The sequence below is a fragment of the Rhinoderma darwinii genome, chromosome 10 (assembly GCF_050947455.1).
Source record: "Rhinoderma darwinii isolate aRhiDar2 chromosome 10, aRhiDar2.hap1, whole genome shotgun sequence".
NCBI classification, from domain to species: domain Eukaryota; kingdom Metazoa; phylum Chordata; class Amphibia; order Anura; family Rhinodermatidae; genus Rhinoderma; species Rhinoderma darwinii.
The window spans coordinates 97,962,669-97,988,319 of record NC_134696.1 but is presented as its reverse complement, the minus strand read 5'-3'; the positions used below and the strand labels follow the sequence as shown (position 1 = coordinate 97,988,319).

Genomic DNA, 25,651 nt, shown 5'->3' with positions numbered 1-25,651 from the left:
ATCAGCTGTATATATATATGGTGGAGGTCAGGTGGGGGGAGTATGGAGCAGGCTCACAGGCTGAGCTCAATTCATAGAACCATCGTGTCCACTGTATAAAACATCCACCACTTCAGTGCAATGAGCAGGATCCCACTAGTTTAACCCCTTAGATGCCGCAGTCAATAGGGTCTGCGGTATCTAAGCCGTTAGATTGAGGGGACCGGCTCCCCCTGACAAGCCATTGCCCCCCCCCCCCCGCGCCGTGATCGCGGGGTGCCGGTGGTCGTCCTGGCAGCCTGGGAGCATAATAAGGGCCCTCTGCTCTGCCATCTTTGTAGACCTATTAAGACCTGCTTGAGGCAAGGCTTAATAGGTGCCGGTCAGAATCACGATAAACTATAGTGATAAACATAGTGTAAGTGATTGCTAGTTCAAGTCCCCTCGGGGGACTAGTAAAAAAAAAAGTTAAAAGCAGTTAAATAAATCAAAATATTAAAAGTTAAAAAAAAATTCCCCCAAAGGCAATGTAAAAAGAGAATAAATATAAATGATATCTCCGCGTCGGTAAAAGTCTGAATTTTAACAACATAACATTATTTAATCCGCATAGTGCACGCTGCAAAAAAAATTAAATGTAAACGCCAAAATCACTGTCTTTTGGTCACTTCATCTCCCACAAAAAAAGAATAAAAAGTCATCAAAAAATCTCATGTATCCCCAAAATGGTACCAATAGAAACTAATTTTATTTTTAAGAATTGGTCTTTTCATTGTAAAAGTGGTAAATCATAAAAAATGAACATAAAAAATGAACACCATAAAAACAAAACCCCCCATGTTATAATAAATGGTGCCAAGAAAACCCACAACTCGTCCTGCAAAAAAGGAAAATCAAAATTCAAAAAATTGCTGCGGAGGGCTATATATACACTTCAGTGACACTTATGGACACTTACCTCTAGTGCTGACCTGTCAAGCAGAATGTTGACTGTCAGAACAAAGTCATCTTCTGTAGATACAATGCCACGGCCTCACCATCTATAACCAATACCCACCTGCCAATGCTAAGCCAAGTCCCTACTCAGATCCACATGAACCCCGCTCCACTCCAAAACTCCCTCCACCCAGCTCAATAGTGCTGTCACAGTTTTATAAAACAGGGTAGCCCTTAGGGACTGACTGTTGCCCAGTCCCTTCCTCCCCCCCCCCCCAGTCCTCACTACAGATATTAATATTCCTGGGAAGGACTGCCTTGCCCTTGGGGTCCCATGAAGTTGAACAGCCGGTCGCGTCTCTGTCCTTGGATGGTCTTATCTAAATTTTTTGAAATTGAGGAACCATTGAAAAAGACAAAAGGAAATGGCACAGGAAGCCACCGGTTTCTAAAAATTGATTTACTGTAGCCGAACGGAAAACTTCACAGTGTTAAAATCACCCAAAGCGTGTGAAGGTCGTAAGTGTGAAGTAGAAATATGAGAAATAGGAAAGTTTATACAAGTTACTCAGAAAGTATTAATACTGGACAGTGGTGTATATATAAACAAAAAGCCCCATAGCAAAGATCAAACTGAGCCACCCCTCTATTATGGTGCCCAGGACAGGTGGTCCTAGTGTTTGTTTCCCCCTCCACACCTTTTCTAAGCCCATTGGGCCATTTCCCCACCCCCTTGTTTGCTTACAATAAAGTTTTTCTAGAGATTTCAGTCCTGCAGAGCTTCTCATCAACTAAAACCCTTTGGAGGTGGGTCCAACCAAGGCTGGGCCCCCTCACTCCAAGGGCCCCATAGCCGTTGGACAACTATATTGCATTGAAAGTAATGCAAGGCCAGAGGGGTACTTGATATTTTATTGAACTTGCAAATGACAATTACATTTTTGTCTATTTTTATGTTCTTTTATGTTTGTTTTTTGTTTTTTTAATATTCCATTTAAACCATTTCTGATTGAAAAATCTCTTCTTATACGGAATGGACCAGAATCATTGGATAATACACACTACAGCTAAGATTTGTATAATGTTCACATTCAGATTTCAAAAAAACTATACAGAGATAAGCGGTGCTACAAATGTGCCGCTTATCTCTTCTGAATTACTTCTGGTACTGGTTTTTGTTAGCATGACATCCCTGTAACAGGAAAGGCTGGTACTTGTTGATCTTTCTCCTCTTCTCTTGCATAACACAAAAAAAAAAACCCGTGGCCCTTGGTTGCTTTCTCGTTTTCCTTATTTGCTAGACGAATTATAGGGCAACCTGGTTTTGGCCCCTTTTATCATGGGCCCCATAGCAGTCGCCTTGTATGCCTCTATAGTACAGATTGTAAACTGACTGTAAAATGTAAGAGCGTTGATATAAAAAAGTCCTAATACAGTATTGTCCATATAAAAATAAAAATAATCATCTGGAAAAAGAAATATATGCATTTATTTATCTTTTATATTTCAAAAATCCCAAAAACGTTTTTATTTTTCATTTTGTTTTTTGTTGTTTTTTTTGCATAAAATGTAATACTGTAACTTGGTGAAGATCAAAGAAAATAAATAAATACATGGACAGATGGTGCTTTGTTGTCTTGAGACAGAGACATCTAGTGGTCGGTTTATTCCTTTTCGGTCTAATTTAAAAATTTTGGAGATTTTTTGTTTTTAACTATATGCTCGTATGGTTCCTCATCATATTAATGCCAGGAGTTTGACTTTGATCATCCATTCCCCACCATGACTTACATAGTACCATGCAGTAGTAGGAGGTTATGAAGATGACCTCTACTGCCAAGAGAGTTCATTGTGGGTATATCTTGCATTAATATGGGGCAACAAAAATAATAAACTCATGGGGCACAGACAATTTTGATTTCTTGTTTCTATTTCAGGCAAAACACACTGTTGTTCTACTAAAGCCTTATTAGAGTCAATAAGCGAAGGCGTAAATTTAATCTTCGGGACCCCAATGAGAAACATGTAAGAGGATCCCAAACATCCATATGCCATTTATGATAATAGTGTCTCCTTAGGTGACCGAGCTTGGATACCAGGGTAGTTAGATACAGGTATGGGGTAGCATATATTTTGAGGTTCAACTTTTGTTCTTTATGCACCTTAGTTTCTTGGTTCAATTGTATTGTGTTTTCTTTATTTCTGAGTATTCCGTCTCCTTGTCTTCTGGGACAACCTTAGGTTTCAGTTTTGAGAACTCTATGCATGAATACTGTATATCATCAGGACACGAATACACCGAGTCATCCCCAGATTGAAAGTCTATTTGTATGGTCTTTTCTGGTATATGAGCTTCCTATATGGGGTTAAGAGATGCAACTGGTTAACAGCGGAATACATATTTAAATCAATAAAGTTCAACCCATTTTATATATATATATATATATATATATATATATATATATGTATATATTTTTGTAAGCACTATTATAGTAGTTATATTCTTGTATATAGGGGCAGTATTATAGTAGTTATATTCTTGTATATAGGGGCAGTATTATAGTAGTTATATTCTTGTATATAGGGGCAGTATTATAGTAGTTATATTCTTGTATATAGGGGGCAGTATTATAGTAGTTATATTCTTGTATATAGGAGCAGTATTATAGTAGTTATATTCTTGTATATAGGGGCAGTATTATAGTAGTTATATTCTTGTATATAGGAGGCAGTATTATAGTAGTTATATTCTTGTATATAGGGGGCAGTATTATAGTAGTTATCTTCTTGTATATAGGAGCAGTATTATAGTAGTTATCTTCTTGTATATAGGGGCAGTATTATAGTAGTTATATTCTTGTATAAGGGGCAGTATTATAGTAGTTATATTCTTGAATATAGGGGCAGTATTATAGTAGTTATATTCTTGTTTATAGGGGGCAGTATTATAGTAGTTATATTCTTGAATATAGGAGCAGTATTATAGTAGTTATATTCTTGTATATAGGGGGAGTATTATAGTAGTTATATTCTTGTATATAGGAGCAGTATTATAGTAGTTATATTCTTGTATATAGGGGCAGTATTATAGTAGTTATATTCTTATATATAGGGAGCAGTATTATAGTAGTTATAGTCTTGTATATAGGAGCAGTATTATAGTAGTTATATTCTTGTATATAGGGGACAGTATTATAGTAGTTATATTCTTGTATATAGGGGTAGTATTATAGTAGTTATATTCTTGTATATAGGAGCAGTATTATAGTAGTTATATCCTTGTATATAGGGGGCAGTATTATAGTAGTTATATTCTTGTATAAGGGGCAGTATTATAGTAGTTATATTCTTGAATATAGGGGCAGTATTATAGTAGTTATATTCTTGTTTATAGGGGGCAGTATTATAGTAGTTATATTCTTGAATATAGGAGCAGTATTATAGTAGTTATAGTCTTGTATATAGGGGGAGTATTATAGTAGTTATATTCTTGTATATAGGAGCAGTATTATAGTAGTTATATTCTTGTATATAGGGGCAGTATTATAGTAGTTATATTCTTATATATAGGGAGCAGTATTATAGTAGTTATAGTCTTGTATATAGGAGCAGTATTATAGTAGTTATATTCTTGTATATAGGAGCAGTATTATAGTAGTTATATTCTTGTATATAGGAGCAGTATTATAGTAGTTATATTCTTGTATATAGGGGACAGTATTATAGTAGTTATATTCTTGTATATAGGGGTAGTATTATAGTAGTTATATTCTTGTATATAGGAGCAGTATTATAGTAGTTATATTCTTGTATATAGGGGCAGTATTATAGTAGTTATATTCTTGTATATAGGGGCAGTATTATAGTAGTTATATTCTTGTACATAGGGGCAGTATTATAGTAGTTATATTCTTGTATATAGGGGGCAGTATTATAGTAGTTATATTCTTGTATATAGGGGGCAGTATTATAGTAGTTATATTCTTGTATATAGGGGCAGTATTATAGTAGTTATATTCTTGTATATAGGGGAAGTATTATAGTAGTTATATTCTTGTCCATAGGAGAGGATAGACGTGTGCTTGTGAGCTCCCTGTTAGGAGTATGCATGGCTTCTGACCCAGGTGGAGGGGAGGGGTCCTGGGCTGATGATCCTGGGAAAGCCCAGAGTCTGGAGTTTGGCCTGCAGCATGGAGATGGTGGAGGTGATGATCTGGAAATGGTGGCTGGTGAGTCAACTGAATCTCATGATGTTGGTGAATTGTGCACAAAAATGACAAAGAAAAATATCTTTAAAATGGAAATGCAAGTTCGCAAATTGAGAACTGAAATTAACCAAGAGACTGATCCAAAGGCAAAGCTGATGAAATGTGAGTGTCTGGATGTTTGCACACGTGAGCTGGTGATATTGAAGGAGAGATTGCAGAAAGAATCATGCACAGTACCCAAAATAAAGAACTGGGAAATTGAGAACAAAAGGGAGACCAGAGCCCAAACTGTGAAGAGAAAAAATATCATTGCAAAAAAAGACACTGACTATAATATTGTGGCACAGGGAAACCCTGGAAGATATGAGTGTGCAGTGGCTGGAGGATCACATCTCTCATCATGTGTGGGGTCTGTGCAATCAGCCAACACAAATGCTGCTAAAGCTGCAGAGAAATTTGTGCCAGCTGACGAGGGGTTAACTGTAGTAGACTCTATGTGCAGTACTGATGAAGTGAATGCGAGTGGCACTCCTGGGAGTGAGCAAGAAAGTGCTGCATATACTGACATTGTAAGTGAGACCTCGCTCAGCGCGGTGATTGACAGTCTGATATCGGATGAACCAGCGGCACAGGCTGAGGCGGACATTGCAGACCCTGTTCTGGAGGTTCAGCCGTCCGCAGTGTCAGTGAATGGAGTGCAGGTTACACAGCGATCAGGAGCAGACACAGGAGGATCTGCAGTACAATCAGCTGAGGAAAGGTCCAGTCCTGACCCACCTGCTGACAGACCTCAGTACAGGAGACTGTTCTCCAGCGTCACAAGACCGACTAACCCCGCACCTCAAAGGAGGAACGCGGTCAGAATCAGGTACTCGGGACCAGAGGAAAACCTCCCCTCCAGACTCTACATTGGGAAAGTTTTGCTGAAGGAGTTTATGAAGTTTAAAGTTTCTGAGGTGTTCGCTCTGATCCACGTTCCCTCCAGCAGAAATTATGACATCAGTTTCAAGCTGCAATATAGTCTAGCCTTGTTCTGGAGTATTTATAACGATACAAAGGAGCACGCGATGTGGGAGCATCTACATGTCATCCAGCTGACTAAACCCCAGGTAGTCACTGCCACCGTCCTGTTCCAGTCTGAGGTGGTGGCTCTGGCAGATTTGCAGCACTGGTTGAGCAGATATTGTGAGGTGAAGAGACTGCCAACAAAGATCTATGATGAGGAGGAGATCTGGAATGGAGGATATTCTGTCAAGATCCAGCTGGTTCAGGAGAATGGAGTGACCAGACATCTGCCGCACTCCTTCTACCTGGGCTCGGAGAGAGGCGTATGTTACTACCCTGGTCAACCGCGACTGTGCCATAGATGTGGGGGTAGGCACCTGGCATTCAACTGTTCCCGTATTAAGTGGTCACTATGTGGTCAGTTTGGGCATGTGAAGGACGATTGTACAGGACCTGTCATCTGTAACCTGTGCTTAGGACCTGGACATACATTCCGGGAGTGTCCACATGCAGAACATAATAAAGAGGAGACCTTTAAAGAAGCCATGGAGGAAGAGCAGGAGGATGTCTCCATATGTGTAGATACAACCCCAGAACCTGGAAGTCCCAGCGATGATGTGAGCCGAAGTACCAGAGACCCTGCTCCAGAGACGAATGTCCCATCTGTGGATGCTGCACAAGTGTCACCAGCCACTGTAAATTGAGGTCATGCTGAAAATAAAATATCCAGTCACTCTGTCACCAAAACATCTAAACATCTGCCCAACACCAGTAAGGAACCAGCTGATCCAGCCGCAGCGGCCAGTAAAAAAACAGCTGGGCCAGCCGCAGCGACCAGTAAAATAACAGCTGATCCAGCCGCAGCGACCAGTAAAGAACCAGCTGGGCCAGCCGCAGCGACCAGTAAAATAACAGCTGATCCAGCCGCAGCGACCAGTAAAGAACCAGCTGGGCCAGCCGCAGCGACCAGTAAAATAACAGCTGATCCAGCCGCAGCGACCAGTAAAGAACCAGCTGGGCCAGCCGCAGCGACCAGTAAAATAACAGCTGATCCAGCCGCAGCGACCAGTAAAGAACCAGCTGGGCCAGCCGCAGCGACCAGTAAAATAACAGCTGATCCAGCCGCAGCGACCAGTAAAAAACCAGCTGGGCCAGCCGCAGCGACCAGTAAAATAACAGCTGATCCAGCCGCAGCGACCAGTAAAGAACCAGCTGGGCCAGCCGCATCGACCAGTAAAAAACCAGCTGATCCAGCCGCAGCGACCAGTAAAAAAACAGCTGATCCAGCCGCAGCAACTAGTATCGATGAGGAGGGATTTCAGACGGTTAAAAGGAGAAGTAAAACAGATGATTCTTCTAGGAAAAAAATCACTGCTGCAAAGAAATCACCGGAGCCTCCAGTGCTGGCGATAACTGGGGGACGTTACTGTGCGCTGGGGGAAGATGACCAGGAAGAAGAAGCAGAGATGGAGCAAGTCTCCTCACACATCCCAGATGACGAACCTCAGGATGAAGATGCTGACCCCCCAATGTCCACCAAAAGATGGGGTGTTACAGGACATAGTAGTGGAAGAAGGAAAAAAGTAGGAAAGACATGTAACCAGGATGAGGCTGAAAATCACCTCCTATTAATGTGAACAGTGTGAAGAATAGGAGCAGGAGGCAGGTGATATTCCAGCGTCTGTCTGACAACAAAACAAATGTCCTCTTTATATAAGAGACTTATCTACAGAGTAATGTCCCTGCTGTGTCCCTGCAGTCACCACATCTAGTGGGACAGTGAAGCTCTTTGCTGCTGTATGGAGACTTCTAGCCCGAACTCAGTTTATATCATAGAGGTTTCCTATATGTCATAAATGTGGTGACCGTGTACCATCTGTGGTGTGCGCGATGCTGCCTGGTCACCAATAAAGAAGAACTCTCCTGTAATACTGTCTAGAATAATATCATGAAAAATAGTTGAAACAATCTATACTGGAGCAATATTCATATATTATGGTTTGTTTAATTGTGATGTTATTAAGAGACAAATGTTTATTTTCTTTATCTGTTATGAGTGTATTGCAAAGGTATTGTAATAATTTGTTGCAAGTTTTCAAATAAAAAAGATAATTATAGTAGTTATATTCTTGTATATAGGGGGCAGTATTATAGTAGTGATATTCTTGTGTATAGTGTGCAATATTATAATAGTTATATTCTTGTATACAGGAGGCAGTATTATAGTAGTTATATTCTTGTATATAGGGACAATATTATAGTAGTTATATTCTTGTATATAGGAGCAGTATTACAGTAGTTATATCCTTGTATATAGAGGCAGTATTGTAGTAGTTATATTCTTGTATATAGGAGCAGTATTATAGTAGTTATATTCTTGTATATAGGGGCAGTATTATAGTAGTTATATTCTTGTATATAGGAGGCAGTATTATAATAGTTATATTCTTGTATATAGGAGGCAGTATTATAGTAGTTATATTCTTGTATATAGGGACAGTATTATAGTAGTTATATTCTTGTATATAGGAACAGTATTATAGTAGTTATATCCTTGTATATAGAGGCAGTATTATAGTACTTATATTCTTGTATATAGGAGCAGTATTATAGTAGTTATATTCTTGTATAAAGGGGCAGTATTATAGTAGTTATATTCTTGTATATAGGGGCAGTATTATAGTAGTTATATTCCTGTATATAGGAGGCAGTATTATAGTAGTTATATTCTTGTATATAGGGTGCAGTATTAAAATAGTTATATTCTTGTATATAGGAGGCAGTATTATAGTAGTTATATTCTTGTATATAGGGACAGCATTATAGTAGTTATATTCTTGTATATAGGAGCAGTATTATAGTAGTTATATCCTTGTATATAGAGGCAGTATTATAGTAGTTATATTCTTGTATATAGGAGCTGTATTATAGTAGTTATATTCTTGTATATAGGGGCAGTATTATAGTAGTTATATTCTTGTATATAGGGGGCAGTATTATAGTAGTTATATTCCTGTATATAGGAGGCAGTATTATAGTAGTTATATTCTTGTATATAGGGTGCAGTATTATAATAGTTATATTCTTGTATATAGGAGGCAGTATTATAGTAGTTATATTCTTGTATATAGGGACAGCATTATAGTAGTTATATTCTTGTATATAGGAGCAGTATTATAGTAGTTATATCCTTGTATATAGAGGCAGTATTATAGTAGTTATTGTCTTGTATATAGGAGCTGTATTATAGTAGTTATATTCTTGTATATAGGGGCAGTATTATAGTAGTTATGTTCTTGTATATAGGGGGCAGTATTATAGTAGTTATGTTCTTGTATATAGGAGCTGTATTATAGTAGTTATATTCTTGTATATAGGGGCAGTATTATAGTAGTTATGTTCTTGTATATAGGAGCAGTATTATAGTAGTTATATTCTTGTATATAGGGGCAGTATTATAGTAGTTATATTCTTGTATATAGAAGCAGTATTATAGTAGTTATATTCTTGTATATAGGGAGCAGTATTGAAGTAGTTATATTCTTGTATATTGGAGCAGTATTATAGTAGTTATATTCTTGTATATAGGAGGCAGTATTATAGTAGTTATATTATTGTATATAGGGGCAGTATTATAGTAGTTATATTCTTGTATATAGGGGTAGTATTATAGTAGTTATATTCTTGTATATAGGGGCAGTATTATAGCAGTTATATTCTTGTATATAGGAGCAGTATTATAGTAGTTATATTCTTGTACATAGGGGCCAGTATTAGGGCAGATTCACACGAACGTTGCGTTTTTGCGCACGCAAACAACGCGGCGTTTTGCGAGCGCAAAAACCATTTGACAGCTGCGTGTGTCATGCGTGTCTGATGCGCGGCTGCGTGATTTTCGCGCAGCCGCCATCATAGAGATGAGGCTTGTCGATGCCCGTCACTGTCCAAGGTGCTGAAAGAGCTAAATCTTTCAGCACCCTCGACAGTGAATGCCGAACACAACAGCGAAAAACATGTAAAAAAAAAGATAAAGTTCCTACTTACCGAGAACTTCCCGGCCGTTGCCTTGGTGACGCGTCCTTGGTGACGCGTCCATGGTGACGCGCCTCTCTTGACATCGGGCCCCACCTCCCTGGATGACGCGGCAGTCCAAGTGACCGCTGCAGCCTGTGATTGGCTGCAGCCTGTGCTTGGCCTGTGATTGGCTGGAGCTGTCACTTGAACTGAAGTGTCATCCCGGGAGGTCGGACTGCAGGAAGGAGACAGGAGTAATCGGTAAGTTAGAACTTCGTTTTTTTTTTACAGGTTCATGTATTTTGGGATCACAAGTCACTGTCCATGGTGCTGAAACAGTTTAACTCTTTCAGCACCATGCACAGTGAATGTCTCCCGACGTCGCGGACCGGAAATTTTTTGGCCGAGTTCGGCCAAAACGAGTTTGGCCGAACCCGGTGAAGTTAGCTTCGGTTGTCAGGGTTCGCTCCTCGCAAAGACACTCCGTTTGGATGCTTGGAAACAGAAAAGCACGTGGTGCTTTTCTGTTTCCATTCATCCTTTTGACAGCTGTTGCGCAAACACGCAGTTCACACGGAAGTGCTTCCGTGCGACATGCGTGGTTTTCACGCACCCATTGACTTCAATGGGTGCGTGATGCGTGAAATACGCAGAGTTATTGAACCTGTCGCGTATTTTGCGCAGCGAACAAACGCTGCGCAAAATACACGGACTGTGTGTACTTCCCCATAGACTTCTATAGGGCATTGCGTGCCGCGCGAAAACCACGCGCCCTACACGCTGCCAAATCACGCTCGTGTGAATCCCCCCTTATAGTAGTTATATTCTTGTATATAGAGGCAGTATTATAGTAGTTATATACTTGTATATAGGAGCAGTATTATAGTAGTTATATTCTTGTATATAGGAGCAGTATTATAATAGTTATATTCTTGTACATAGGGGGCAGTATTATAGTAGTTATATTCTTGTATATAGGAGCAGTATTATAGTAGTTATATTCTTGTATATAGGGGCAGTATTATAGTAGTTATATTCTTGTATATAGGGGCAGTATTATAGTAGTTATATTCTTGTATATAGGGGCAGTATTATAGTAGTTATATTCTTGTATATAGGGGGAGGTATTATAGTAGTTATATTCTTGTATATAGGGGGCAGTATTATAGTAGTTATATTCTTGTATATAGGGGGCAGTATTATAGTAGTTATATTCTTGTATATAGGGGGCAGTATTATAGTAGTTATATCCTTGTATATAGGGGCAGTGTTATAGTAGTTATATTCTTGTATATAGGAGCAGTATTATAGTAGTTATATTCTTGTATATAGGGGGCAGTATTATAGTAGTTATATTCTTGTATATAGGAGCAGTATTATAGTAGTTATATTCTTGTATATAGGAGCAGTATTATAGTAGTTATATTCTTGTATATAGGGGCAGTATTATAGTAGTTATATTCTTGTATATAGGAGCAGTATTATAGTAGTTATATTCTTGTATATAGGAGGCAGTATTATAGTAATTATATTCTTGTATATAGGAGCAGTATTATAGTAGTTATATTCTTGTATATAGGGGCAGTATTATAGTAGTTATATTCTTGTATATAGGGGGCAGTATTATAGTAGTTATAGGCTTGTATATAGGTGGCAGTATTATAGTAGTTATATTCTTGTATATAGGGGCAGTATTATAGTATTTATATTCTTGTACATAGGGGGCAGTATTATAGTATTTATATTCTTGTACATAGGGGGCAGCATTATGGTGTTTATATACTTTTTTTTAGCTATAATGTGGCACATGCCTTCCTCACATCTTCTGGCAGCTCATACAAGGACACTTATAGAATGGTTAATATACTGATCTGGCACACTTACAGGTACAGTAAATTCTGGATCGCAGTATATAGCATCTATATCATTCATACTCTTGTCTTCCAGATTTCCATCAGTATTTCTTTGTCTTTTCCTTAAAATAAAAAACTGTATATGAGTATTAAACTTAAAATATTGAAACAAAAATTAAAAGTATATAGTAATAATAATAATAAAAATAATAATTGTAGTAATAATAATACATATTAGTCAATTATATATATTCTTTGTATATTTACTCAAACATTTTGATTTATTGGTGCAAGTTTTAGGCATGAATTAAAAAAAATCGCCATCACTATAGTAACTGTAAGTATTTAAATTAACAGTAATTTTCAGGACATTCGGCGGAAATTTAAATCAGCGTCATGTATAGTACTGTCTACCACTTTTCTTTGAGAAATGACTTGATTTTACCCGTTGACACATGAATACATGAAATTAGCCACATGTGGGCGCAGTGTGAGGCTGGGTTCACGTGTGATGGTATTGTTGTGATTTTAGAGCGGTTTTCAATTCAGTATTTTATAAAATTACAGTAAAATATTCTAGCGTAATATCAAAAGCCGCGACAGTACCAGCAAGCTTAGTTTTGACCGTAAAAATATAAAGAGGGCGAGGCCCCTGCCTGCTATACCTGGCTATCTGCAAAAATCATATGTGGGTCTCTCCCTTTTTGTAGTTCCTGTTTACTAAGACAAGTACTGATCTAACGGGATTGTCAGGACTTGCTGTTACCCCAAGAACCTTCCAAAACTGATTTGATTGAATTCTTCTAACGTTATTTTTTTATATTACGTTAAAAAATTCATGTGTTCATCGGGTTCAGGAAGCTGAGAAATGAGAATCTGTTTACTGAGGTCAATAAAAGGAAATAGTCAGTGACCACATTGTTCCTTGTGCCACAAGGACGGCAAAAGCCGCTCTATAGGGTGAGAAACCAAATATACAGATTCTCATTTCTCAGCTTCCTGGACCTCAGTTCATGTAATACAGAAAGGAAATACTAAATTGGGGTAAATGTCTGTCCCATTTTAATTCTCATGTTGACACCATGTCAGTGCCCGACGCCAGAAGTATATGTTGGGTGGACTCCCATTAGGGGGGACTGTCAGGGATAATTAATATGTATATTGTCCTCACACATATGTATATACATTTCAGTTCTTTGTGTAATATACTGATATATAACAAGTTCTTTGTTCATGTCGGACACACCTATGGAAGACACCGCCCCCTGGAATGCAAGAAGAGTGAGTCTGAGAACTTGCACCTGAGAAGCCGGTGGGGGCTTGGGCACTCCCACATCCCTAGGGAGGGGTCTTTCTGTGTGTTTCTTTGTTCTGAATAAAGTTAGTTCGCTTCCTGTCTGATTTTGGAAAGCTGTGTACCAACATCTCTGGCTGGTTTACTTCTTTCCAGGCATGCCTTCAGCTTTCAATTTACAGAGGTGGTTATTCGGTGTGAAATAACAGGGGACGGAAGCCACCCTGAAATACGGACCTGATATGTCCGATGTATGTACTGATCATACTGTAGGGCCAGAATCTCATGTGGACAGCCAGCCTCGATGTATTGTGTGCAGAGATTATGTTTTTGAACTAACGAGGCAGAACAAACAAGCTCAACGCAGATGTTGACCTAGGTTGGATATGAATGTAGGACCCTAGCGCTGAAAGTCAACACTGAGCCACCATGATGCCCCTTGACTAATCCTACGTCTAAATACTCTGATCAATTCATAGTGGCTTTATAGTACCCTCCTGGCACCCTCCTGGCACTCTGCACACGAAGGACATGGTTTGTTTATAGGTTATATTTTGTATATTTAGGGCTCTTGCACACGACTGTCTGCCACTCCGACCGTTTTTCTTGGCATCCGAGTGGCACCCGATAATTTTAACAGACCCATTCACATTAGTGGGTGAATTGTGTCCGTGAAAATGGACCCGACTCTCGGATCCGTGGAAAGATAGAACATGTCCTATCTTTCCCCGGATCACAGACGGGACTCGGGCGTCACATATGGTTGTGTGCAAGAGCACTAACTCAAATATTTTGAGTTATCAGTACAGGGTTTAGCCATGAATTCCATTGGAGCCAGACTTACTTTCTGAAGAACATAAAAAGTAAGGTTCCTGTCACGATTATCAGCAGCAGAAAAACGACTCCGCTGACTGCAGCCACCATCGCAGTATTAAATAGTACAGATGCTTCGAAGGCACCTAAAAAGAAATGATCATTTTTTTTAATTATTATATTATAATTAATATGGTCATGTAATAAATTGTAATTATTATTTTTTTTCTATTGTTATAATGACTAAGTGGAGGGGGGGTGGTTGCAGTTGCTATTAAAACCTGAAGCCCATAACCCTACTTAAAGGGTAACTAAACTTTTTTTTAAAAAACTTCTGACATTTCAGAAGTTTGATCGGTTGGGGTCCGAGCACTGAGAACCCCGCCGACTTTCCAAGAAAAGCCGATCAGAAATGAAGCGGCTCAGGCACACCCGAACTCTTCTGCCGCTTCGTTTTAGCGATCGGTGGTGGTCTCAGCGCTTGGATTCTCACTAATCAAAACCTCTGGCATGTCACTTTGACATGTCAGAAGTTCTTTGAAAGTTTAGTTAGGCCCCCTGCACACGGGCGTAGCTGTGTGTACGGTCCGTGATTACGGCACGGACACGGCACAGAGTCATCCGTGGGCCGTCCGCAATCACGGACTGCGCACACAGAAGATGGGCATTGCGTTCAATGAGCCTGGAATGTGGACCGTATAACGACGTCCTATTTTTTTGAGGTCCGGGCTCCAGGCAATGCATGGACCGTGGAAACCACAGTGGTGTGCATTGTCCATAGGAAGGGCATACATTCTATACTATCTGCAATTGCAGTTCCGCAAGTACGGATCATATACGGCCGCAAAACTGCGGTCGTGTGCATGACGCCTTACCCTTTAAGACCTCATTCAGACGAATGTTTTGAACCAAACTTACCACTCTATAAATCCCTAAAACATGGCTACAATAAATCTGCCTGAATAAGACCCAGTCCAATTAGTTATTGCACAGCACAAAAGGAATAGTTAAATGACAAACTCAGCTCTACTATATCTGTAGCTATCAAAGAGAAGCAATAGCTTTTCACATGTGATAAGGATGTTTTATACTTACTTTGATATATGATTTCCATCCTCCGGTGAGTGACCCCATGTTCATTCTCTGCAGAACACTGATATTTCCCAGCATCACTTTGTGTAATGTTGATGAGTTCCAGGGTGATCGTCTGATCACTTACATTCTGGTGAATCACTGTGTCTTTTTTATACCAAGTAACTGAAGAGTTAGGATTACTGTCGACAATGCACCTCAGAGTTATATTATCCCCGTCCTTCACAATCACAGAGGTGGTAACATTTGTATCAATACCTAAGAGAGATATATACAATTATTAATTAAATCATCTATCTATCTATCTATCTATCTATCTATCTCATATCTATCTATCTCATATCTATCTATCTATCTATCTATCTATCTATCTATCTATCTATCTATCTATCTATCTATCTATCTATCTATCTATCTATCTATCTATCTCATATCTATCTATCTATCTATCTATCTATCTCGTATCTATCTATCTATCTATCTATCTATCTATCTATCTATCTATCTATCTATCTATCTATCTATCTATCTATCTATCTATCTATCTATCTATCTATCTATCTATCTATCCAGTGGCGTAACTACCGCCGTAGCAGCAGTAGCGGCTGCTACGGGGCCCGCGGCATGAGGGGGCCCGTGTCGCCCGCCGGCACGGGCCCCCACCATGGCCGGAGGCTCCGCTAGCAGCCGCAATGGCTGCTACAGCGCGACGCCATTGAAAACTACGGCAGAGCAGGGAGGTATCTTCCCGCTCTGCCATTAAGCAAAAGACATGTATCCCCTCTCCACAGGACAGGGGATACATGTGTGATCGCTGGCAGCGATAGGGAGAACGGGGGACTGAAAGTCCCCTGAAGTTCTCCATCACAAACCTCGGACTTCCGGGGTCTGTGTCGGCAGCTCCGTAGAAATGAATGGAGCGCCGGTCGTGCTTGTGCGCATGCGTGACCAGCGCTCCATTCATTTCTACAGAGCTGCGCAGACGCCGGAAGTCAGAGGTTAGTCATGGAGAACTTGGGGGGACTTTCAGTCCCCCGTTCTCCCTATCGCTGCCAGCGATCACACATGTATCCCCTGTCCTGTGGATAGGGGATACATGTATTTTATTTGCACAGTGTAGGTCGCATTTTTTTGGGAGGGGGGACGCTGTATGGCGTTCCCTACAGGGGGGGGCTGTATGGCGTTCCCTACAGGGGGGGGCTGTATGGCGTTCCCTACAGGGGGGGGCTGTATGGCGTTCCCTACAGGGGGGGGCTGTATGGCATTCCCTACAGGGGGGGACGCTGTATGGCGTTCCCTACAGGGGGGGACACGCTGTATGGCGTTCCCTACGGGGGGGGACGCTGTATGGTGTTCCCTACGGGGGGGACGCTGTATGGCGTTCCCTACATGGTGGACGACGCTGTATGGCGTTCCCTACAGGGGGGGGGACGCTGTATGGTGTTCCCTACAGGGGGGGGACGCTGTATGGCGTTCCCTACATGGTGGACGACGCTGTATGGCGTTCCCTACAGGGGGGGGATGCTGTATGGCGTTCCCTACAGGGGGGGGATGCTGTATGGCGTTCCCTACAGGGGGGGGGACGCTGTATGGTGTTCCCTACAGGGGGGGGACGCTGTATGGCGTTCCCTACAGGGGGGGGAAACGCTGTATGGCGTTCCCTACAGGGGGGCTGTATGGCATTCCCTACAGACCCCCCCTGTAGGGAACGCCATACAGACTCCCTGTAGGTAACGCCATACAGTCCCCCCTGTCGATAACGCCAGACAGCCCCCTCTGTAGGGAATGCAATACAGCCCCCCCTCTAGATAACGCCATACAGTCCCCCCTCTAGATAACGCCATCCAGCCACCCTGTAGATAGCGCCATACAGTTCCCCCTGTAGATAGCGCCATACAGCCCCCTCTGTAGATAGCGCCATACAGCCCCCCTCTAGATAGCGCCATACAGCCCCCCTGTAGATAGCGCCATACAGCCCCCCTGTAGATAGCGCCATACAGCCCCCCTGTAGATAACACCATACAGCCCCCCTCTAGATAGCGCCATACAGCCCCCCTGTAGATAGCGCCATACAGTCCCCCCCTGTAGGGAACGCCATACAGTCCCCCCCTGTAGGGAACGCCATACAGTCCCCCCCTGTAGGGAACGCCATACAGTCCCCCCCTGTAGGGAACGCCATACAGTCCCCCCCTGTAGGGAACGCCATACAGTCCCCCCCTGTAGGGAACGCCATACAGTCCCCCCCTGTAGGGAACGCCATACAGTCCCCCCCTGTAGGGAACGCCATACAGTCCCCCCGTAGATAACGCCATACAGCCCCCCCGTAGATAACGCCATACAGCCCCCCCGTAGATAACGCCATACAGCCCTCCGTAGATAACGCCATACAGCCCCCCCGTAGATAACGCCATACAGCCCCCCGTAGATAACGCCATAGAGCCCCCTCTGTAGATAGCGCCATACAGCCCCCTCTGTAGATAGCGCCATACAGCCCCCTCTGTAGATATCTACAAAGGGGGCTGTATGGCGTTATCTACAGGGGGGCTGTATGGTGTTATCAAAAGGGGGGGTTTGTAAAAAAGGCACTATCTACAAGGGGGGGGGGGTTGTGTGACACCCAGGGGAGGGGGGGGGCCCCAGTCAAAAGTTTGCTATGGGGCCCAGTCTTTCCTAGTTACGCCCCTGTATCTATCTATCTATCTATCTATCTCATATCTATCTATCTCATATATATCTATCTATCTATCTCATATCTATCTATCTATCTATCTCATATCTATCTATCTATCTATCTATCTATCTATCTATCTATCTATCTATCTATCTATCTATCTCGTATCTATCTATCTATCTATCTATCTATCTATCTATCTATCTCGTATCTATCTATCTATCTATCTATCTATCTATCTATCTATCTATCTATCTATCTCATATCTATCTATCTCATATCTATCTATCTCATATCTATCTATCTCATATCTATCTATCTCATATCTATCTATCTCATATCTATCTATCTATCTATCTCATATCTATCTATCTCATATCTATCTATCTCATATCTATCTATCTCATATCTATCTATCTCATATCTATCTATCTCATATCTATCTATCTCATATCTATCTATCTCATATCTATCTATCTATCTATCTATCTCATATCTATCTATCTATCTATCTCATATCTATCTATCTATCTATCTCATATCTATCTATCTATCTATCTATCTATCTATCTATCTATCTATCTCATATCTATCTATCTATCTCATATCTATCTCATATCTATCTATCTATCTATCTCATATCTATCTATCTCATATCTATCTATCTATCTCATATCTATCTCATATCTATCTATCTATCTATCTCATATCTATCTATCTCATATCTATCTATCTATCTATCTATCTATCTATCTATCTATCTATCTATCTATCTATCTATCATCTATCTATCTATCATCTATCTATCTATCTATCTCTCCTCTTGCCGTATAGACAGAAATGTATATTGTATTATGACAGAATACTATGAAGAAAGATAGATTCTATATTTTCGGAAAAATATTTTCCTCTACAATGAAATCAAATTATAGAAATTTTTACGTCTTCCTCTTTTGCAAGGTCTTCAACAATATTAGTAATTATTAGTATTTTTTTCTGGACTATCTAGCTGACGAGATTTTTCTTGGCAATCACAGTCATACACCCCTGTATCCGTATTACTTATTATCTAGACTAAGTTATTTTCATTAATTTACCTTCAATGATGATATTTATAGAAGGAGAATCTGGGGGAAAAACAAACAAAAAATTGTAATAAAGATGTCTGGGAACTTTATTTATAACGTAAGTGACACAATATGCTGCTCTCAATATAATACAGGTCAATGGGACACGCAGATTGTTCAGAGTGAAACACTGGCACACTGTTACACATCCCCTACTCTGAGCAGAAGCTTCAGCCTCCAGTGACAAGGTCTTTCCGGCCCCGCAGCTAACCACAAGACAGGTCCTAGTAAGGATGTGTTCCCACGTCGCGGATGTACCACGGCCAAGTTAAGCCACAATGCGGCTGAAACCACGGCGGCATGTACTGTAGGATGGCATCATTTTCCAAAAAGGCACTTTTTACGGTATATCTACAAGTATCGCGAACACTGCAGATTTTCCGCAACGGATTTCACTGCAGAAAATCCGCAGTGTAATGCAGTAGTAGCAGAGAGGATGAGGTATGAACAAATCTCATCCACGTGCTGCGTAAAAAATATGCCGAAAAAATATTCATAAATTGACCTGCGATGATTTTTTTTAAATCCGCGGCATGTCAATTTATGCCTCGGAATCGCTGATTTTCTGCTGCAGGTTTCCAATATTCAATTCAATGGGGAGGTAAAACCCGCAACATGTAGCAGATGTTGTGACTTTTGCAGCAGAAAAGCAGCGATTCCAACGCAAAAATCTCATAAAAAAATAAATAAATCTTATACTTACCCAGATCTCTCTGACGTTTCATCCCATGTGACCGCTGTAGCCAATCACAAGCTGCAGTGGTCACATGGGATGAAACATCATCCCTGAAGGCCAGGATGCAGGACGTCAGAGGGACGCGTCACTATGGTTACGTGTAAGTATAGGCTTTTTTTTTTTTTACCTGCTGTTTTCCGTAGCGGACATTCCGGCCGAAAAACTGCACCACAATTCGGTGCGGTTTTTAAGCCGGAATTCCCTGCGGGGACCAGGGGGAAACGCTGTGTACTTTTACGCAACATATCCGCCCTGTGTGACCATAGCCTTATTCTTAATTCACACGCAGTAAACTAGTTTTCCTGCATCATCGCGTGAATGAAAGTGATTTTACCTACAGGCAACATGCAAACTTCACTGGTCTATATGTCAGCGCCGTTTCGGACACATCGTGGGCGTACCTCGGCCGTGGTGCATCTGCAACGTGAGAACCCAGCCTAAAGAAGAATACTTGGTGACAGGCATGACTGGATCAGCTGCTCAGCGCACTTAGGACATATGTGGTGGAAATTTATTGCTGTGGAATTTTCCGCAAATTTGCAACAATTACGCAACTAATCTGATGCAAAACTTGCATGTGTGAGGGTTCATCTAGATGTGGTGGATCTCGGAGCGGGTGTGTGTGTGTGTGTGTGTGGACACAATCCTTTGTCAAGGGAAATAGTAACACCTAGTTGTCAATAAATTCAAACATTTCCAGGCAGAATTACAGAGGGACGTCACAACTCAGCGATCTAAGAAAGGATGCTGCAGAATTTCATGGAGAATGTAAGTATTTACCCAAACAGACATGCCAGTAGAGCTAACGGGTCCACTTTAATGTTGTCCTCCTAGTGTAATGCTTAGTTGCATCTATGGGGTTCACACTTTCTCAAATAAATTGGGTTTAATTTTAGGACTAACTGTGGATGTCCAGGATCATTATTTAGGAAGAGGAAGTAGAAAGCACTTGCATTTTGTCCATCTCTGTAATGCCCTATGGTGTGCGGTCTTCTAGTGTACAAATAACCAGACCATACGGTGCCTAAATAACAGCGCCAATTGTTAGCGAAACACCATTTCCATTCAGTTTCCTAATTACCAACACCATACGGTACTGCCACCACCAGACACTGCAAAAATAATATACTGTACCGTGTCTAAGCAGCAGTGCCGCACAAAAAATACCGCCATACAGTGCTCAAATATACCATTAAACACTGGCCAAATAACAGAAAGTAATCTAATACAATGTATCAAATAAAAAAGATAAAGTACAATACAATGTATAAATAATGCTACTATATAATTAATTCATGATGGCCATAGACATAAGGTACCAGACTATCGGTGGCGCCCCCTTCAGCAGGGGTAGCTGTGTTACGCTCCTTCCCAAATCCAATTCTTGTGTAAAGGAATATGTGACACGACGATGAGTTTGACTTACATTCAACATCTAACGTTTGCTTCTCCATTGTGGTCAAGTCGTGTTGAAAAGTCACTCTACAGAATAATGGGGAATTGTTGTGTGACCTTCTTGGTGTAAATGTGAGGTTGGAATGGTAGGTCCGGCTGCCATCTTCATAGGTGATATTATAGATCTTCTCTCTTATGCCAGTCATGGTTCCTTCCCATGAAATATATGATGTTATATTCCGGCATCTACCAGGACTTGTGCAAGTCAAAGTCACCTCCTCTCCATCCACCAGCCTCGTAGAGGAGATTGTAGGTTTATCTGTGAGCTCTACAAAAAAAAAAATTTTGGGAAAAGAGATCAAAACATTTTATACCGTTACATTTAGTGCATGGATCCTTTCTAAGTGGGGCTTAGAAGCTAAATTCTCATCTTTATACATACAGTACGTATACGCACTGGACCACCTTGGGCTATCCCAAAATTGTAATTCAGAATAGAGAAATTTCAAAAACAGTTTGTACCTTTAACTCTAGCACTTCGATTCCTATTTTAACCTGTTTTTGGGCATACAGAAATTAATTTCTGAAGGAGGTTCATAGGTAGAGCTACATGCAGGTGCCTGACGAGGGTTAGATAGAGTACGTGGTCGAATAGGACGCCATTGAGTATGTCGGGGGTCAAAAATATGGGGGGATCCTTAATTATTGTCCATTCCACAGCTATCATGCTGAACCATAGGGATCGAGGGAGGGGGACAATATGAAACACATGACGTGTATGTGCCAGATTTATTATGCAATTTAGACACTTTTTTTGTGTCTACCTCATCAGCACTGTATTCACTACTTCCTAAATTGGCGCATCCTACGACGCTGTAAAATTTTTACCCACAGTGAAAAACTGTTGTTATGGTTTCGCAACCAAGTCTTTCAAATTGGGAAGACCCAACATTAGTTCACGAAGACGAGAAGTTGGGTTGTGCCATTGCCTCAGTGCAATGTACACTGCCGATAGTTTCATACAGATACATCCATTGTGGCTACATTCGATGAGGCCTACAGATGCTCTAGACAATATTTTAAAATAACTTCATATTATAACACTCACCAGTTACATCCACATGAGGCTGGATATCTCCATAGGTGAACCTTAAGGCTCCATCTTCGAATCTGAAATAATATCTGCCCCCATCTATGGGCAATGGTTGTTCTATGTAATATGAGCAGTCTCCTCTGGCCACATTTCTAGTCATTAAAAATCGTCCATTTACGCTACGCTGTAAATCATGTCTAGAAGCAACAACAGGTCCATTCGTATTATGCCATATCCCAACGGTACGTATGGATAACTGTACATTCCTTGGCACGGTAAATGAGCATGGAACATGAACACATAGACCTCTCTGCACCCTCACAGATGTATTTGTATTTATATTATATCCAGGAAAACGTTGACAGACTGTATCTGTATAAAAAAAAAAAAAAAAAAAAGAAACATTTTTAATAAATTAGTCTGGAGTTGGCACTGCTGTAGGTACTTTGCGCATGTGATTATTCCCTTAGATTGAGCTATATTTAGGCTACCACAATCTGCCAGGAAGGAGCTACAGATATAGGACTAAGACAAATGAAAATTAACAGGAGAGGCTGCTGCTGTGCCATGTGCAGCAGCATGCAAGTCACAAGCAGTGTGCAAATACAGCCCACTGCAGGGAGGAGCGGAGATAATTGGTTGGCTACAGCTCTAAATCATTTAATGAAAACTGGATGCAGCCTGGAAGAAATTTAGTGACAATGGTCAAATATACAGGGAGAAGATATATAGTTGTCACTTGATTCATTCTTGGATTGTTTTGTTGATATGTAACAGACCAGGCACATTCTGCCTCATGTTTTATCATTCAGAAACCTGCAAGACACAGTAGTGTCATCAGACATCATGATTACAGATGAGAATTCACATGGCAAACTATGATTTTCACCGGAGTTTCCCTTAAAATTGGAAAAAATCAAGGTATTGATGAACCAATCTGTAAGGCAATAAAGGCATATGGATCGGTATTTCACCCTCCATTGTCTTAATGTGTGGGGGGGGGGCTATAGGAAATTATCTTGTCTAATATTATCAAAAATAGGAATTACGCCTTAGATTTCGAGCAGTGAAGTTTACAAGAAAACTTTTTGGCTCATGTTTTAACACTTTCAAAATAACCATTAGAGTAGGTGTGAATAAAGAAGCCACAACTTTTTGAAATTCTAGTAACCGTAATAATAGGTATATTAATAGATAATAACCATAATAGAGATGTTCGTTAGAACGCAATGCTCTATAACGCGGTAAAAATTACATAATTACATAGTTCATACGGTTGAAAAAAGACACATGTCCATCAAGTTCAACCAAGGGACGGGAAAAGGGAAGTAAAAAATTTCTACACATAGGAGCTAATATTTTTTTGTTCTAGGAAATTATCTTTGCCTTTTTTGCAGCATCTCCTGTCCCTGCTGTGACGGCTCCTGCGGTGACTATTCCATAGATTCACAGTTCTCACTGTAAAGAAGGCTTGTCACCTCTGCAGGTTGAACCTTTTTTTCTCCAGACGGAGGGAGTGCCCCTTGTTTTTTGAGGGGGTTTTACATGGAACAGGATTTCACTATATTTTTTGTATGTGCCATTAATATATTTATATAAGTTAATCATGTCCCCCCTTAGTCGTCTCTTTTCAAGGCTAAATAGGTTTAATTCTTTTAACCTTTCCTCATAACTTAGATTCTCTATGCCCCTTATTAGCTTCGTTGCTATTCTTTGTATTTTTTCCTCCTTTCTATGAACTGGATCCCAGAACTGAACTGCATATTCTAGATGAGGCCTCACTAATGCTTTGTAAAGTGGTAATATTATATCCCTGTCTCGCGAGTCCATGCCTCTTATAATACACGACAATATCCTGCTGGCCTTTGAAGCAGCTGATTGACATTGTGCTGTTATTTCGTTTATACTCTACAAGTACACCCAGATCCTTCTCAACAAGTGACTCCCCCAGTGTAGCTCCCCCTAGGACATATGATGCATGCAGGTTGTTGGTATCCAGGTGCATAACTTTACATTTATCTACATTAAACCTCATTTGCCAACTGGATGCCAAAACACTCAGTTTGTTTAAATCCGCTTGCAATATGATTAAATAATTACCCAAACATAATGTTCCTGCAGACTTGCGTCAGGAAAGGAAGTATTGTGTGATATTTGTGTTAGCAAATTGCATTTTCAACATCATATCTTGGTCTCTTTAGAGGAATCAAACATATACATAGTAGCAATTTACTTCTAGTAATAACCACAAGCAACTAAGGCTCTTTTCATACCAGCGTCATAGATTCCACTTTCCTATTAGCCAATATAGCACAAGAAAAATTGGCTAATAGGAGCAAGACTCATAGTTAGTCTTATGAGTCTAGTGTATTTATGATGCAAGACATCCCCCCGCCTCTCCTGTGGAGATACACAGCAGCCAGCCATCAATCACTGTCGAGAAGGGCGGAGGGAGACCGGGAGAGATGGGGGAGTGCTCCCCTTTATCAATACACCGGACTCATAACTAAGAATCCAGTGTGTTCTTCAAACTCTCCTATTAGCCAAAAGGCACAATATTTATTATGTGCTGTTTTGGCTAATAGGAAAGCTGACTGGCCCCACTCTATGGTGTCCTCACATAGGGCAGCATTGTCTAATGACAGATTTGCTTTAAGTCGAGCCCATACAGCTGTTGAGACTTCTTCTCTTTGCTTATGATGCATGGAGACATCATAGAGTGAGCTCTCCCACTTTGAACCCCCTCTAGATCATCTGGAAACGGCAACTCTCGATCTGGTGGACATTGTGCGACCATGCTTTACGCGGTCACTTAACCATTTGAATGGGCACCAATTGCATATACAGAAGCAGCTTCTCTTGGTGTCGACTTCTAGTCATTGGGGGCTACAATTCTAATGGGGATTGTCCTCCCTTTAAAGGGGTTTACCCATCATAGACTTATATGGCTCTCAGCTGTTTCTATATTATCCTATAATGGAGAGCAACCATCCTTTCCAGTGGGGGTACCAATGGGTGCTGCAGGGGAAAAGTAGTAATACATGGTGCCCAATGAATGGGTAATTTTGTAATATAACGTCGAGCCGAGTCCACCAGGGCGAAAGACGCTTTTTGCAGCTGCTCTCCACTCTGATTGATGGGGGAGCCCAGAGTCAACCCAACCTACCAGACATTTAAGGCATTTTATCTACATTTTATGTTATTTTGGTTCTATAGAACCAATTTCCAATAAGTTTTGGTTTCAAGTTACAACGTTTTCATCTTTCAATGGTCATCCTGCCACAAATTCATTTTGTAACTTGATGGACCTCGGTTATATATATTTGTAATAAGACAAAGAAAGTACAACTCATACTTACTGCTCCACAGCTGAGATTCAATAAATATAAAAGCCAAAAAATAATCCACAAAAATACGTATTCTTTTAAACCACAT

At 40.6% G+C, this 25,651-nt stretch overlaps 1 protein-coding gene across 1 annotated transcript in view; it reads right to left on the bottom strand.

The window, feature by feature from the left end:
• The window catches only part of LOC142662675 (uncharacterized), an 85,722-nt gene extending 60,071 nt beyond the window's left edge, over positions 1-25,651 (bottom strand). The window contains exons 1-8 of the mRNA XM_075840887.1: positions 25,576-25,651; positions 22,232-22,588; positions 21,155-21,451; positions 18,963-18,992; positions 15,198-15,452; positions 14,134-14,248; positions 12,027-12,117; positions 3,104-3,271 (exon numbers count right to left, since the gene is read on the bottom strand). Of these exons, the coding sequence (XP_075697002.1) occupies positions 3,104-3,271; positions 12,027-12,117; positions 14,134-14,248; positions 15,198-15,452; positions 18,963-18,992; positions 21,155-21,451; positions 22,232-22,588; positions 25,576-25,651 (1,389 nt within the window). The remainder of the gene's footprint in view (positions 1-3,103; positions 3,272-12,026; positions 12,118-14,133; positions 14,249-15,197; positions 15,453-18,962; positions 18,993-21,154; positions 21,452-22,231; positions 22,589-25,575) is intronic.